Source organism: Chrysemys picta, chromosome 9 (assembly GCF_011386835.1).
Source record: "Chrysemys picta bellii isolate R12L10 chromosome 9, ASM1138683v2, whole genome shotgun sequence".
NCBI lineage: Eukaryota > Metazoa > Chordata > Testudines > Emydidae > Chrysemys > Chrysemys picta.
Window position 1 is genome coordinate 101,540,592 of NC_088799.1, and position 14,443 is coordinate 101,555,034.

The 14,443-nt window shown below is 48.5% G+C and overlaps 1 protein-coding gene across 26 annotated transcripts in view; it reads left to right on the top strand.

Annotated features, from left to right (window-relative positions):
* Positions 1-14,443, top strand: part of MBNL3 (muscleblind like splicing regulator 3) — a 112,119-nt gene that overhangs the window by 70,005 nt on the left and 27,671 nt on the right. For all 26 annotated transcript variants that reach the window (XR_010590309.1, XR_010590310.1, XR_010590311.1 and 23 more), the window contains one exon: positions 8,219-8,383. Coding sequence is in view for 22 of the 26 variants with exons in the window: in XM_065556757.1 (XP_065412829.1) it covers positions 8,219-8,383 (165 nt within the window). In the remaining 4 variants the exon portion in view is untranslated. The remainder of the gene's footprint in view (positions 1-8,218; positions 8,384-14,443) is intronic.

A 14,443-nucleotide genomic window follows, 5' to 3' on the forward strand; every position in this document is an offset into this window, starting at 1 on the left:
TGCTCTGCAGGAGATGCCCTTCCAGCGGAACGCAGGAAGCGACACTGCATTTCTCTTTCTGCAGGGTGTGTGGGGTGTGTGGGAACACGTTATCAGATGTTCTTTTTGTCAGTAAATGAAGGCCCTAGCACAACTGATCTAAACACCTTTGTGCTGCCATCAGCACCTTGCTTCTGAATCGGAGAGAGCACAACTAAAAATTAAAGGTGCAATTCAGTAAAAAAAAAGTCCAGGCAGCATCACTAGGACTTCTTTTTAACTGAATTCAGTCCACCGCTAGCTGTAGGAAATATTCAATGATGCATTTTATCATCTTTTTGGGAACACTATTTTGAGCAACGTAGGGCCTGGAATTTCAGAAGGGCTCAACATTGGTCTAACTCTGTTTCCATTCAGTCGGAGTCCGCCGATTCGCTTCTGCCAGAGCAGAGTTAGGCCAACACTGAGGGCTTTTGAAAATCCACTTGTAGTGTTCGTAAGTTTCCTTCTAATCTGTCTTCTTAACTTCATAGAAAAGTTGCTTTGGATCCAGGAGGAAGTAAAAGCTTCAAACTACCATTCGTCCAGTTATTGCAAAATCCATCTGGTATGTGCTTTTGATGACATACCGCTTTAAGTATAACCAGGCGTGTTATTTTTAACAAGCTGTATTTTCATAGGCGGCCTTTTTGCATAGCATCCATACTCAGTCCCATTTAGGATTCACGTTACTCGGTCTCTGGGTCGTCTTTGCCCAATATTTGCTCAATTAATCTTACCTCTGTAGCATTTTACACCATATACAGTACTTTGAAACCTCCAAATACCTAGTAATCTACTTTGATATTCCTCACTTTAACCTAGGTCACGCTCAAGAAATAGAAAATACTATACGTTTTCCCTTGTCAGACACTGTCTGTAGTACACCAAAGATTCGTGTTCTAACATCATTCAGTGGACTGTATGAAGGGTCCGTATTATACCCAGATCGACTCCATCTCAACTCCCTGTCTGACCTTTGGCGAGTCACTTAACCGCACCGTGCCTCAGTTTCTCGTCTGTACAGAGGGGGTAACAACATGGCCCTGCCTCACAGAGGTGTTGTGAGGATAAATGCAGCAAAGAGTGTAAGTTGCTCGGTGATGCGGGCCACATAAGACCCTAAGATTATCTGGTAGCGTGGATCGGTGGTGATGTTTGGGGGAAACCACAAAGTTTTACTATGTACTGTTCACAAATTCAAAGGTAATAGCGTAAGGAGCATTTCATTAGGCTGCAGGCTAGCGTTACACAGTCTCTGTCTTTGCACTGGAACGTGTGGGAGCTTGGCGAAGTGAACACATATCTATGGTGCATGATGCTCATTAAAGGTTAGGCTGATTCAGCCCCTAAATCCTATTTTGTTTTCAGTATAACATTGCATGGTGTGGGATTAGGTGATCAGATGTCCCGATTTTATAGGGACAGTCCTGCTATTTGGGGCTTTGTCTTATAATAGGCGCCTATGACCCCTCCATCCCGTCCCGATTTTTCACACTTGCTGTCTGTGACGTGGATGGTAGAAGTTGGAGGTGTGTCTTGTAGCAGTGAGGGAGATGGCTGTGGTTTGACTGTCACCATTGTAATGCTCGGTGTGCAGAAAGGGACGGGAGCACTCACACTCAGACTGTAATTGTGTACGGATGCTGCTGGCTTTGCGGTATATGGCTGTGGTGAATCAGCACCAGTATTTCTGCAGCTTTTCTAGGTGTGTGACTTCATTCTCTATGGAGATCCGTAGGAAAAACAACTGCTTCGTGCAGGGAAACGCTGTCCTGCAGGCAAGCTGGTTCGGGCATGCAGTTACAGGCAGAACATAGATATTTCCCTTTCTTGTTTGTCTCCTTCACCTCTTGTATCTTGTCGTGACCCAAGTGTAAGACCTCTGGGGAGGGGACTATCATTTTGTATTTGTGCAGCATGCAGCACCCGGGGGACTCTCGGCAATGCTGCAATACAGATAACAAGTGTGGACTCTTACGTGAACAAGGAGTGATAGGGTGCTCATTAAAACCACACACATGCAGTGTGCAGAATTAAAGCAGTTAGAACGGAGACACACTGCATGGAGTGTTGGTGCAAATGTTAGAGTTGCCGAAGGATGGGACCCTTAGCCTCTTTTTTGTAGCCAAGGCGAAGAGAATTCCTACAGAATGTTTTCACTGGTTCTGCTTACAAACCTATCGTCTGGCACTGATGCCCGGTCTGTTTGGATTTGAATGCTTTCAAGCTGGGATGCAAACGAGGGGGTGCCACTCCTGAAGTTACAAACAGGCATGTGTTGTGCGGGTTTTGCATTGGAGGTAAAGGTCCCCCTCTCCGTCCTATCCGAAAAACAGCTGGCTGTATTAACCAGAGTGCAGGATTCTCTGTCCAGCGTCCGTGTTAGCCAGCATCAGATGCCAGCCTGTGCCACCAGAGTACAACTTCAGCTGGCAGCACAAAACCAACTGCAAGGCAAGGGCTGACTGGAAGGGGGAGATGGTGTGGGAAGAAGGAAGAGAAGCTCACTTTTGCAAATGTTTTTTAATTATTTGATCTTAATATCCGCTTGAACCGCCTTTGGGAGTGCCGGCTGTGTGCCTCTCCCGCCTCTTCTGCAGCCTGAGCCGGCAGCCAGGGCTGGCAGATACCTGCCTTTGGAGGCTGCCTCCATTTTGTGAGGAGCTGGAAAAGCTTGCTGTGTTTAGCTTGTTTTTAAGGCCAGCATCAGATTCTGTGGCTGGCTGGCGGTTTCCTGGCTCAGGGGCTGCCCTGGGACGGGGAAGGAGGGCACGTGTTCCACTAGAATCAATAACTGCATGGCTAGGAAAGGCAGGAAACAAACCATTTTAATGAAACAGCAGTGGATGCAGCTGCCACTCGGGGGGCAGCATGCAGCACCAGGATCAATGCACCCAACGCGCTGCAGGTGGGAAGAGGAGGAGGAGCAGGTTTCCTCTTTGCCAAGGGACAGTCAGCGCTGAAAGCTTTTCAGGAAACTGCTCTGTGCCGCACTGAAAATAGCATATCCCGGCATGCTGCCTATTCCTTGTGCTGCCACCTTCTGAGCCTGGGCCATGGCTGCCTCAGGAGAGCCAGGCCAGGCCAGGAATAGCCTGGTGGGTGGGAGATATGGGCCCGCTGGGGGAAAGCTGGCTGTATGCCACCTTTGTGACTCCCTGGGTTCCCAAGCCAGCCAGGAACCAGGCCACTCCCAGGTGTAAGCTAGAGCAACCCCAGGGCTGCTCTGAGTTATGCTGATTTGTCCACTAGCCACGCTGCAGAGGTTCTCCTGCCTCCCCCCTCTGCCAAACCCCACAAGTCTTCTGTGCTGCTGCCAAGAGGTGTGGAATTATCATGCCAGCTCGGTGCTACTCTGTGCTAAGGGGATTGCTTTCTCTGATTTGTGCTGGCAGAAAGGAATAAACCCAGCTTGGTCATTGGGTCACTGGGTGGCCAGAAACTAACCCCACCCTGTTGCCTCAGTTTCCCCACCTACAAAACGGGGATAATGACATTCACCTAACTGGTGAATTGTGGGGATTAATTAGGTAGTGTTCTTGGAATGCTTTGATGATAAAGGGCCACATGCAGTTTCACCGCCTTCCAGCAGGGCTGAGGTTGGCCATAAAAGTGTTTGTTTGCTTATTTGTGGATTATCGCTGGGCGCTATACAGTGAGCTGAAAGCATGGAGGTGTGGGATTGTAGAGAATTTCTAACCGTGCAGGATACGTTTCTGCAGAGCCCGAGCACATTCTAAAAAGTGTTTTCAGGAAAAAAATCTAATAATTAGGGACATTAAAAAATGTGAACATAGGTTTCATTGTATTAGGTTAGACCACTGGTCCCTAAAATCCAGTGTCCGTTTCCAGAGTACCCAATGTCTGATCCATGACAAAGGCGAATAACCCGTCATGATGTCACTGAGCTTTTGAAATCTGTCTCGCTGGGTGTTTTAATCTCCTATGATGACATGATCATGAGGAGGAACTTGAGACTAGTCCCGTTCGGAGCTCGTATGCGGGAGCAGTTTTGAATTAGACTGACAGTCTAATCCTGCAATCAAATCTGCATGGATGGACCCTTGCACATGCATGGAGACCCAGTGAAGCCAAGCAGGATCTGCGTGGGCACGTGTTTCTACCCACACAGATCCAGTTGCAGGACCAGGGCCTACCGTATAAGTTGTGGGAACAGAATACTGGACATTTATGAGCACTGCCTGTTCTGTGTGACTAGCTCCTGCTTTCACAAAGATACTTCCGACCTACCCTGGGTTGATCTACGTGATGAATCAATGAGCTGCAAAATTTCAGTTTAAATAACAGCGCCATTTTCAATTTACAAAACATGGCCATAAATATTGTTTACAGAACCAGTAGCTCTATTTTTTACCCTCCTGTAATATAAAAACATCCACATAGATTTATTCCAAATTTGGTAGAAATTAATGTTTTCCCAGTCCAAAGGCGTGCATGCCAAGTTTCAGCTGGAAGGAATTTTGAAGGCTGATTTATAAACCCTTGAAAATATTAGCTTCTAATAGAACGGCTGGCTGGTAACTATGGGCAGTTGTGCAAATAGAGGCCCGGATCCTGAACTGGAACTGAGGAGCGCTGAGCCCAGCTCAAGGGGAGAAATTGCAGCAGAGGTTTCAAGCCACATTGGGGCTGATGCTGTGTGGCTGGCTGGTCCCACGTGGTGAGGAAGGTGTGGCTTAGAGCTAGAGGGATTCTGCCCACCAGAAACGCTCCCATTCTCTGGTGCTCAGGGCTACAGAGGTATCTAGGGACAGCGTGTTGGGGAGATGTGCAGGGAGAAGCAGCTTGACTTGGGAACCTGACTCCAGTACTGTGTCTAGAGGCGCCTTCCTAAAAAGGAGCTACCCGGCTCCGGGCTGGGCTCCTGCTTTTGTTTTTCCATCCATGTATGGGCAAGGTGAGCAGGACGGTATGAACAATCAACAGGACAAACTAGCAGAGACTATCCAGGCCCTGAGCCCGATTCTTTATTGCCCTGCTCCTTGGGCAGCCGTAGGGACCAGTGCCTGTCAGAGCACTGCCAAATGGGGATGGTGCCATTTTACACTCACTGCACTGGTATCCTCGACGACTGCACCAGGTGCCTGGGGAGGGAGAGTCATGTCCTCCATGCGGCAGGAATTAACCCACACCAGGGCCCAAGCTTTCACTTGCTCTAGAAAGCCAGCAAGCCGCTGCCCAGGACGAGGGGAGCTCGTGCTTTCCCTCTGCCAGGGCAGTCTTCTGACGGTTTGGAGCAGTTTTCCCATCCCACTGGTTTTTACAGGAGAGAGGGACTTGGACCCATAGTTCCTTGCATTTAATAGCTCAAAATAATATCATGGAACCAAGACCCATGGTTTAATCCTTCCCTCATCACAAAGCAGATAAGAAAAGGCCTGTGCATTTCTGCCCACTTGCAACAGCTTCCAAGGTATAGTTCAAATCCTGCCCCCTTTCTGTGGAGCTGCTGCCTCTCCTGCCTGCTCGCTCGGGGATCCCAGCTGGTATTTCTTAAGGGGAGCAGTAGAACTATATCTAGGATCCACAGGGTCCCTTTACCCCCCTGCTTCCTAAACGACCTCCAGACTGGAGTTCTCGGGAGCGGAGGAGGGAAAGCGTTGGGGGGGATGTACCTGCCCCATGCTAGGGCAGCCAGGCTAAGTCCTGCCGCGGCATGCCCAAGACTCGGATTGCTACCTGTGGCGATCAACCCTGGGTGCTAGAAGAAGGGGGTATTTCTGCTGGGATGCCGGAATTTACCCGTCGGCGTCTGCTAGACAGACTCAGAACAGGGAGCCACCTCCGAGGCTGTGGGATCTGCGAAGCTAGTGGCGCTGCTGTGAGCCTGCCACAGTGCAGGGAAGATGTGCTGGACCTGGGCCCTGTTCCATGATCCGCTAGATCAGAGCAGTGCTGGTCTCTCAAACAGGCCACGGATTTGTGCTGGTTTTAATGCATGTTTTGTATTTGCCAGAGCTCACAAGTGCTTTGTAGGCTTCCCAGTCAGCTGATTCAATATTTATAGGTCTGTATTCCCAACGTCTCTCTTTTTACAGAGAGCAGGAGGTGTCGCTACAACTAGACTCCATTTTGCCAGGGAAACAAAGCCAATGAGTTTTCAAACGAAATACTGATTCTCTGTCTCCTCCTCCCTCCTTGTCCTGGCGGAATAAAATGCTCTGTAAGGCCTTGAATTCTAGCATACACAGGGCGAGTTCATTGCGCATGGTGTAGTCCCCAGAGCTCCCCACCTAGGATAGGGAATTTGCTGGTGGAAAGCTGGCAAAGTCAGCTCTGCGGCCTGCCTCTAAGCATCCCCCCAGCATAGGGGCATGCAAGGGGTGTTGCCAAAACACTGCACACCAGTGATCCCTGACCCCGGGAATGACCCCGGGAAGTTGTTACTGCTGATTGGTAAGTTAGAGCCGCTCTGAGCCGGCTCTAAGCTTCCTTTGCCCTCACCTCTCCACAGATGTGCTTAGCAGAGCCTGGGCTTCCCTAGGGATCTGGGCCCTTACATTCTAAAAGGGCCTGGATTTGGGGTCCTGGGTTAGCCTAAGTTTTTAACCTTGCTCTATTGGAAGGGTAAATGTGTCCTGTGTTAAGGGGAAAACACTTCTCTGAGGCTAACCTATTGGCTATTTGATGCGAGTACTAACCAGTGAAAACTAGACCAGCAGACCTCGCTGTGCACCCGTCGACTGGCAGAGTTAAGTTTTTAAAAACTCTAAACATAGCGCCTGGGGTTAGTGGAGTGAAAAACCAGCCCTAAATCAGGCCTGGTCCCAATGCTGCAATGGGATCGGCAAGGCTGGACCGCGTGTCCACCTGAGTCTGCGTGTGTGGATCTCCTGGGGCGACTGCCCTTTTGCTGTCGTTTGGAGCTTGACCCTGCAAACGCGCAGGGAGCATGACTTGGATGAGTAGCCCTGTCGTTTTTCTTAAAGTAAATGTATTTAACGTAAAGCGGAAAATCCTGCTTCGAACGTGGGCTCCTAAAGCAGCCATCTAAATCCCAGGAGACTGCTCTAGCGAATTGTTCTCTTATGGATAACGCTGACGATGGTTTTATTGCTGCTGTTGTCATTATTTAACATGACTACTACTGTTCTTTGCCATGACCCCGGCGCCAGGGGCTGTACGAACACAGAACAAAAAAGGCAGGGCCTGCCCCAAGAACTGACGATCTCTGCAGTGAGATGCATACACTTCTCCCCCCCGCCCCCTCCAGAAAGAGAGGAAGCCGTAACACAGGAGGGAATAAATAAATAGATATTTTTAGACGAGTTATTTTTATATTTTTGGAAGCATTTTTTTTTCAGCGTCACCGAATGTGCTACTAATTTTCTGTACGCCTCAGAAAGTAGGTGGTTAGTGCAGTGTGCTCAGGCTGTTGGTTGTGACATTTTATCACTGCCTTTTGGAAGCAGACGTGATCGTCTCAATCGATAGTAAATGACCCGAGAGCACTAAGCTTGCACTGCTCAGGAGTCATTTCCTTTCGCTGTGGTTGTGTGAAAAGAAAAACCAAGCAGTTAATGGCAAGGCCATTGTATTATTGTTTTTAATAAAAGGAAATAGTTTAAAAGGGACCAGGGCTGTTTTCCGCCATTCCCTGTGGTACCAAATACCCTGAAATGATTCAAACGGAAAGAATTTTGAAAACAAACGTACTTTTCGCCATAGGTGTGTGTTTAACTTTTACGTTTCACTCAGGTCTCTACAGGGACTAGTGGGGTCAGTTTCACTTTTTTATACTAGTAGGTATCACTTTCAGTGGTTAGATAGCAGCCCAGCGCTCTGGTGTTTGGGTTCACAGAGCCACAGAAAAATGAGAAAATGGTTATTGTTGTTGCTGTTGTTTTTATTGTTAGTTCATGAAAATATTTCTATTTGTATTAGGTTGTGAAGAAGGCTCTTGGGGTGTTTAGCAAACCTGTATTTCAGGCTGAAGTTTAATATGATGCGATCCCTATAATGGTGCAGCAATTGTAGAATTTTGGTTGTTTTCACATAACTGATACAATAATATAAAAATACGGCAGATGGTTTTAAAAAAGAGGCAAAATAGCTTAGCTGAATGCCCCACTTAACTGGTAGTTGTGTTACAGTTCTCCAAACACATCAATAATTGATTTTCTCCCAGTACTCTGAGTGTTAACGTTCACTGAAATACTGCTTCATTATTTTTTAGGGCCGGTGTACTCGAGAGAACTGCAAATATCTTCACCCTCCCCCGCACTTAAAAACACAGCTCGAAATAAATGGACGCAACAATCTGATCCAGCAAAAGACCGCGGCAGCCATGTTTGCACAGCAGATGCAGTTCATGTTACCCGGCGCTCAACTACAGCCAATTGTAAGTGACAGAAATGACTTAGGTTCCTCTTGGTGCAGATTGCTTTAATAGTTACGTGTGACAGCCCTGATCCTGCACTCAGACTTGTATAGGTGAACCCATGTGCCTGGGTGCCACCGCACTGATTTTCGTGAGAATTCGTGCGGGGATAAGGATCTGCCCATGTGGATCCAAGTGCAGGGTTGGGACCCAAAGAAATAGATGTGGTGAGGGTAGGTCCCTTAGCAAGCCCCACTGAGTCATACTGGTGCATTCTGTGGGGAGCGTCATATGCCTGATGCCACGGTCTCATCAGTAAAAGAGCAGGGCCAATAGAACGTTTGTGAAGATTGTGGCATTCAGTCTCCTCTCTGTACATTGGCATAACTTGGAGAAAGGCTTGGTCTAGTTGTCTGAGTACAGAACAGAGCTCTAGGGGCTCCAACATACCAGTCCTGGCTTCTACACTGTGCAGCTTTTGGAAAGCCACTTACCCCCCTTTTCTGAGTCTCCCAATCCGTGAAGTTCTAGGGGCCGGGAGCACTAGAAATGTTAGTGGACAACCAGAGGGGCAAGACCAAATGCATCCAGTCTTACTGCTGCTTGTTCCTCAGGTCTAGCACTCCTCTGCTCTTGGAACTGCTTTGCTTTGTCACTCAGACGGAATAAGTCGAACATCAGTTTGGAGTTTGCAAGCCTGCAGTTGCACCACAGAGGAAGGTGGAAGGAACACAACATAGGATGCACGCAGACCATTGTTTAGTTGGTTAATTTCACATGCTGTATCTGGAATGATCCCCCCCTTTTCCAGTAGCTCACCTTTGGAGATCCAGAATGTACTGATGCCAGTAGGGTCTCTGGCCTGCACAGATGGCATATAAGGGGAGGAGCCAGAGGGTCCTGTACTCAGCGCAGGCCTCTGTTGTTGTTGTTTTGGTTATAATTTATATTGCAGGACTTCCTAGAGGCCCTAATCAAGGTTCCAGGCCCCATTGTGGTAGGTGTGCATGCATAACCAAAGCGAGCCCCGCCCTAACCAGCTTATAGGCTAAGAAGTAGAGCTGTATGGTTTTATGTCCAAGAATCAAAATATTTGCTTTAGTTGCCCCTACACTGGGTTGTGCTGAAATGGCCCAACCTAGCCCTTGCTTATTAAATGCGAGTTCATTGTAATGCTGTCTGTATCCAGTGGGATGAGGGGAGTTTTGCTTTTCTCCAGAGAGGTGAGGGAAAAGGGATGGGAAGCATCTGTCTGGAGGCTGAGTAGTCCTGCCACTCCCAGCCCTTGCATTAGCCAGATACATCAGAGCGGGGCACTGTTGGGCAGGACTACATTAGTGTCGTTTAAGCTGCTGATTACCATCTCTGGAATATGGGGTGTGTGGCTGCTGGTTGATGTCAGAGGTGCCTAACATGCCTCTTTGATATTGACAGCATTAGAAATCGAAATAAATGAGGTGCAGATTTTCAACAGTGAAGGTGATTAATCATGGGAACAGCTTGCCCAGGGCCGTGTAAAAGCCCTGCTCTCACGCAGCCAGAAGTGACAGGCATGACACCGCAATGAGCTTGTCTGCCTGTGTTCTGCAGCAGGTCAGACCAGATGACCGCCATGGTCGGGCCTTACAGTCTGTGACGCTGCGAAATCCTGTCTTGGGCTTGGAATGCTGGTGCCTCAGTGCAAAATGGGGTTTTAATTCAAGACATGGCCCTGTGGCTCTGTGACCAGCTTGGAGAGCCCTGAGATTTTTGTAGCAGATAAAGCAGACGTGTATCCTCCCAGCGACATGGGTGGCGTTTCTCCCGGGCAGAAGGATAACTTTTGTTAAAGCCTTATTCCAAACAACATGTTTACTCGATGAGATCATGTTTCAGCAGGGGAACTTGGCTATTGTTCTCCTCTCTGTACTGTTGCTTGGTGCGTTGGTGACATTGTACAGCTTTATTAAAATTGTTTATTAAAGACCGAGCCAAATTCTGCCCTTTGAGGTGCATGCGTGACTTGAGAGCAGCTTTTCGTTGATGCCCATCACCATGGTATTTGGCACCTCACAGGGTTTAATGAACTTCTCCTCACCACACCCTGCAGTGTAGGGAATGTGATTATCCCCATTTCACAGAGGAGTAACTGAGACACAAAGAGAGGGAATGATTTGCCCCAGGAGAGTGGGATTGAACCCAGATCTGCTGAGTCCTTGCCCCAGGAAGGTTAATTTGAAGGAGAAACAGCCTCTGAGCGAGCTCCCCTTTGACAAGACGGGCTCACCCCAAAAGAATCGCCATTCTAACAGCAGAGGACAGGTCTCCATCGAAGGAAATCCTGAAAATGTTCCCGTTTCATTCCTAACACTTTACTCAGTGCAGTGTGTCCCGAGCCGGGGTTTTCCTCCGTGGGGAGTTCCCAATGATAAGATGTTGTCATCTCAGCAACTCAGAATAGCTTCGGGATTTCCTCTTTGGAAAATTCGCATCTTCCCATTATAAAATCTGTGGGCCAAATTCATCCCTAGTGTAAAGCCATTGATTTCAGTGAAGTTACACCAAGCTTGAATTTGTTCCCTGATGTCCAGTAGATGCTTTGTTTCAGAAGTAGCTATAACTGATGAGAAGTGTGCTCAGGTTTTGGACTATACTTGGGAAGATGTTATATTTGTTCACTGCTTCCCAGAAGGCCTGCGATGAAAACTGCCCTCTTCCTCCTTTCCTTCACTCCGCTCACAAAGCTAAATTCAGTTCTCATGCTGATTCCAGCTACTCCACTTCAGGAAAAGCAGGAGCGTGCCTTTTCCTTGGCCCTGGCATTCCCAAAGATGTTGACAATAGAGCAAACTTGGATAATTTTTCCTGTCAGAAGAAGAAGGGCGGGTCCACCTGCTGGACGCAAACTAAATTCTTCAAAGCCGGAAGGATTATATTAGCTGCAACAACAGAAGAAATCCCACGTGATCGGCAAGCTGACAAACACCATGTCTGCTTCACTGGGATGTTCGCCAGAGCCTGGATTTGGTGCAGTGTATGTAAATAGCTCTAACCAATAACTGCATGTGCAGATGATCTTGCCATGACAATCCAAGCATCAAACCTCCATGACATTGAGAAAGCATTAACTGAGGACCTCCAAAATATGGAGCAATGTTTCCAGAAATGGAGGTTCAAACCAAACCCTGGAAAAACAATAGTAAGTGCATTTCATCTTGATAATAAGAGTGCCAAAAACATACTGAAAGTAGCTTTATGTGGTAAAAATGTGCAACATCATTACACCCCAACATCTCTCGGAGTGAAACGTGACCACACCCGCTCCTTCCATGACTATCTTGAGACGGTAGCTGCAAAGATAAAAATGAGAGCCAACATAATCCAGAAACTAGCGTGTACAACCTGGGGTGCATCAGCATCAGTGTTGCAAACATCTGTAATAACACTTGTATATTCAGTAGCTGAATATTGTGTGGAGCAGATGCAGCTACGCATGACTTGTGGATACCCAGCTGAATAGAGTGATGTGATGTATCACAGGAACCCTTAAATCGACTCCAACACCATGGCTACCTGTCCTGTGTGACATTGCTCCCTCGCTGATAGGCTGAACTGCTGCAACATTCCACAAAGCTCAGCGAATCCAGGAAAACAGATGTCTTCCTAGTCACCAAGACCGTGACAAAGATGTCAGGCCCCACTAACCATCGATATGGAGGTGCCAGCAGATTGGGCTCAGGAGCTGTCAAGACATCTGTCTTCAATTCCCATCCCAGCTCTGCCACTGAGCAGCCCTGTGGCCTTGGGCAAGTCAATTCATCTCTCTCTGGGCCTTTGTTTTCCTTTGAGCTCTTCGTCTGTATGGTCCTTTTAGACCGTAAGTTCTTTCAGGGTGGGACTCTCTCTTTCCCAGTGTATTTACAGTATCTCGCACACCCATCTCAGGTACTTGTATGACGCCCATCTCTGTAGTATCCAAGCCTTGATACATTTTTCCCACCCTCCACCCCGCGAGGCAGGGCGGCACTGTTATCCCTGCTTACAAAGGGGGAACTGAGTCCCAGATGAGCTGAGGGTACAGCTACTCTCAGAGCTGGATGTGTTGTTCCCAGCTTGGCTAGGCATTCTAGCTTTGACCGAGCCAACGTGCTGAGAACACCAGTCCCTCCACGCCACGGGCAGTGGGATGGGCTACGTTCCTATGGTCCTGGATGGGGTCATCCCGTTGCTTGTTCCTCAGCAGCCATGCGGCTGTTTTTGGCACCCTTGCTTGATCGTGGCTAGCGAGCTGGTAACTACACTGCCAGCTCCACGTGGAGATGCTCCCGCAGGGACTCGCCCAAGGTCACATGGTTGATCTGTGGAAGAGCAGAGATTTGAACCTGAATCTCAGGCCAGTTCCCAAACTAGTTTGTCCTTCCTTGCAATAGGGGCCCAATCGTGATCGGGGCCTCTCGGCCAAACCATAATACAATACAAATGAATAATAATAGATCTAGTGTTCTTCTGTGCAAGCACTGGAGATCATGTCTGCTGAGCAGCCGGCTGCATGAGATTTTACCCCCTTGCTTTACATCACTGATGCCAGTAAACAAGGTCGTCTTTGAGCCAACGGTTTCTCTTCCGTTAAAAGACCATCTGTTTTCATCAGGCATAAGGTGTCTCGAGCCAGCTGCATTCATCTCCATGTGCTTAGCCTCCATGCTAGAGATCCCAGAGCTTATCTGCAACGAGTCCCGCAGCATGAGGCCATGCCCTCAACATTCATTTGTCACATTTTCACATCCTGCTTTTCAATAGCCTTGGGTTTGGTCGCACTATTGCAGAACCTTTTCCGGGGCAGTTTTGAGCTGTGGACTGACCAATGGTGTTACTCTGCCATCTGGGCTACCCCTATGTACCTGCTTAGCAGAGAACTGGCTCATTCTTCTGCCTAATGCTGCTTCTGATTTAGACTTGCAGGATCAGAGGCAATGCCTTTGCTCGGATCAGTAACGAGCATTTCTGTCTTAGATGGGACTCGTTTTACTGCTGCTTATCAAAACAGCGCCTCCCCTTCACACCCACAGTGTTATGCACCAGCCTTAGCACATTTTCTATTAGGGAAATTCAGCACAGCGCCAAATCTGTTAGGAGAGTTAACCCTTTGCTAGGCCCAGACCAAAGTCCTGGGCCAAATGCAGCGTGCGGAACAGACACGGATACTGCCTGCTTGCCAGACGCCTGCTCCCACCCTACTTTGTCCTGCCACTGGGCTCATCCCTCCACAGTGTTTCACGCCTCGGGGAAAGCAGCACTCTGGAGTCCACAAGGGAACATTGGACATTGAACAGCCCACAGACCTGCCGCTCTGGATGGGGTGGGCAGTGCTGTTGGCTGGCTGGACAATTGAGGCTTTCTCTGTGAAGAGGCATTTGTGCCGCTTTTCCCCACTGGCCCCCTGTCACTTCCTGCACTGGTTATTCCTCCCCTGGCATCCACAGAGTCCCATTTCTCTGATCCCAGCGATACGCCCCCGGGTCCCTTCTGGGTAAGGTAAAGCACTGCCCCTCGGGTTAGCTACCCCACCCTCTGGGTGTCAGCCGGCCCGGTTCGCTTGCCGTTCCGTATTCCCTTTGCCCAAGCGGTTTGCATGTGTGGCTGTGCCAGGCCATCATGCAGCCATAGTCTTTTGAGAGCCTCTTTTAAGGCTTTTATTTCACCACCCTCCTGAGATGGGGAGGTTTCTTGTGCAGCGCACATTTTGTTTTCAGTCAGCGAACAAGGAAATTTAGATTGTCTCCTTCATTCCATCTAGCTAGGTTAGCTGCTAATTTAAGCTGCTCTCCCCACTCAATCTATTCGCGGTACGCTTCACTCAACAGCTCCCAAAGAAGCAGGGTGCTGCGTCCGCCTCCCCATCGAGAACCTCCTGCCCATCAGCTGCTTCAGCCCTGCTGTTCTTGACTTCACTGTCAGTGCGTTTATTTATTGATGAACCCATATTGGTAGCTGCTGTCAGTTTGTAGCGCCCTGACACCAGATTGTCACCGATTTCCCTTAGATTCAGGACTTCTGGTAGTGCCCACGTGGGCTACATTTAAAAACACAAATGTCTACGAG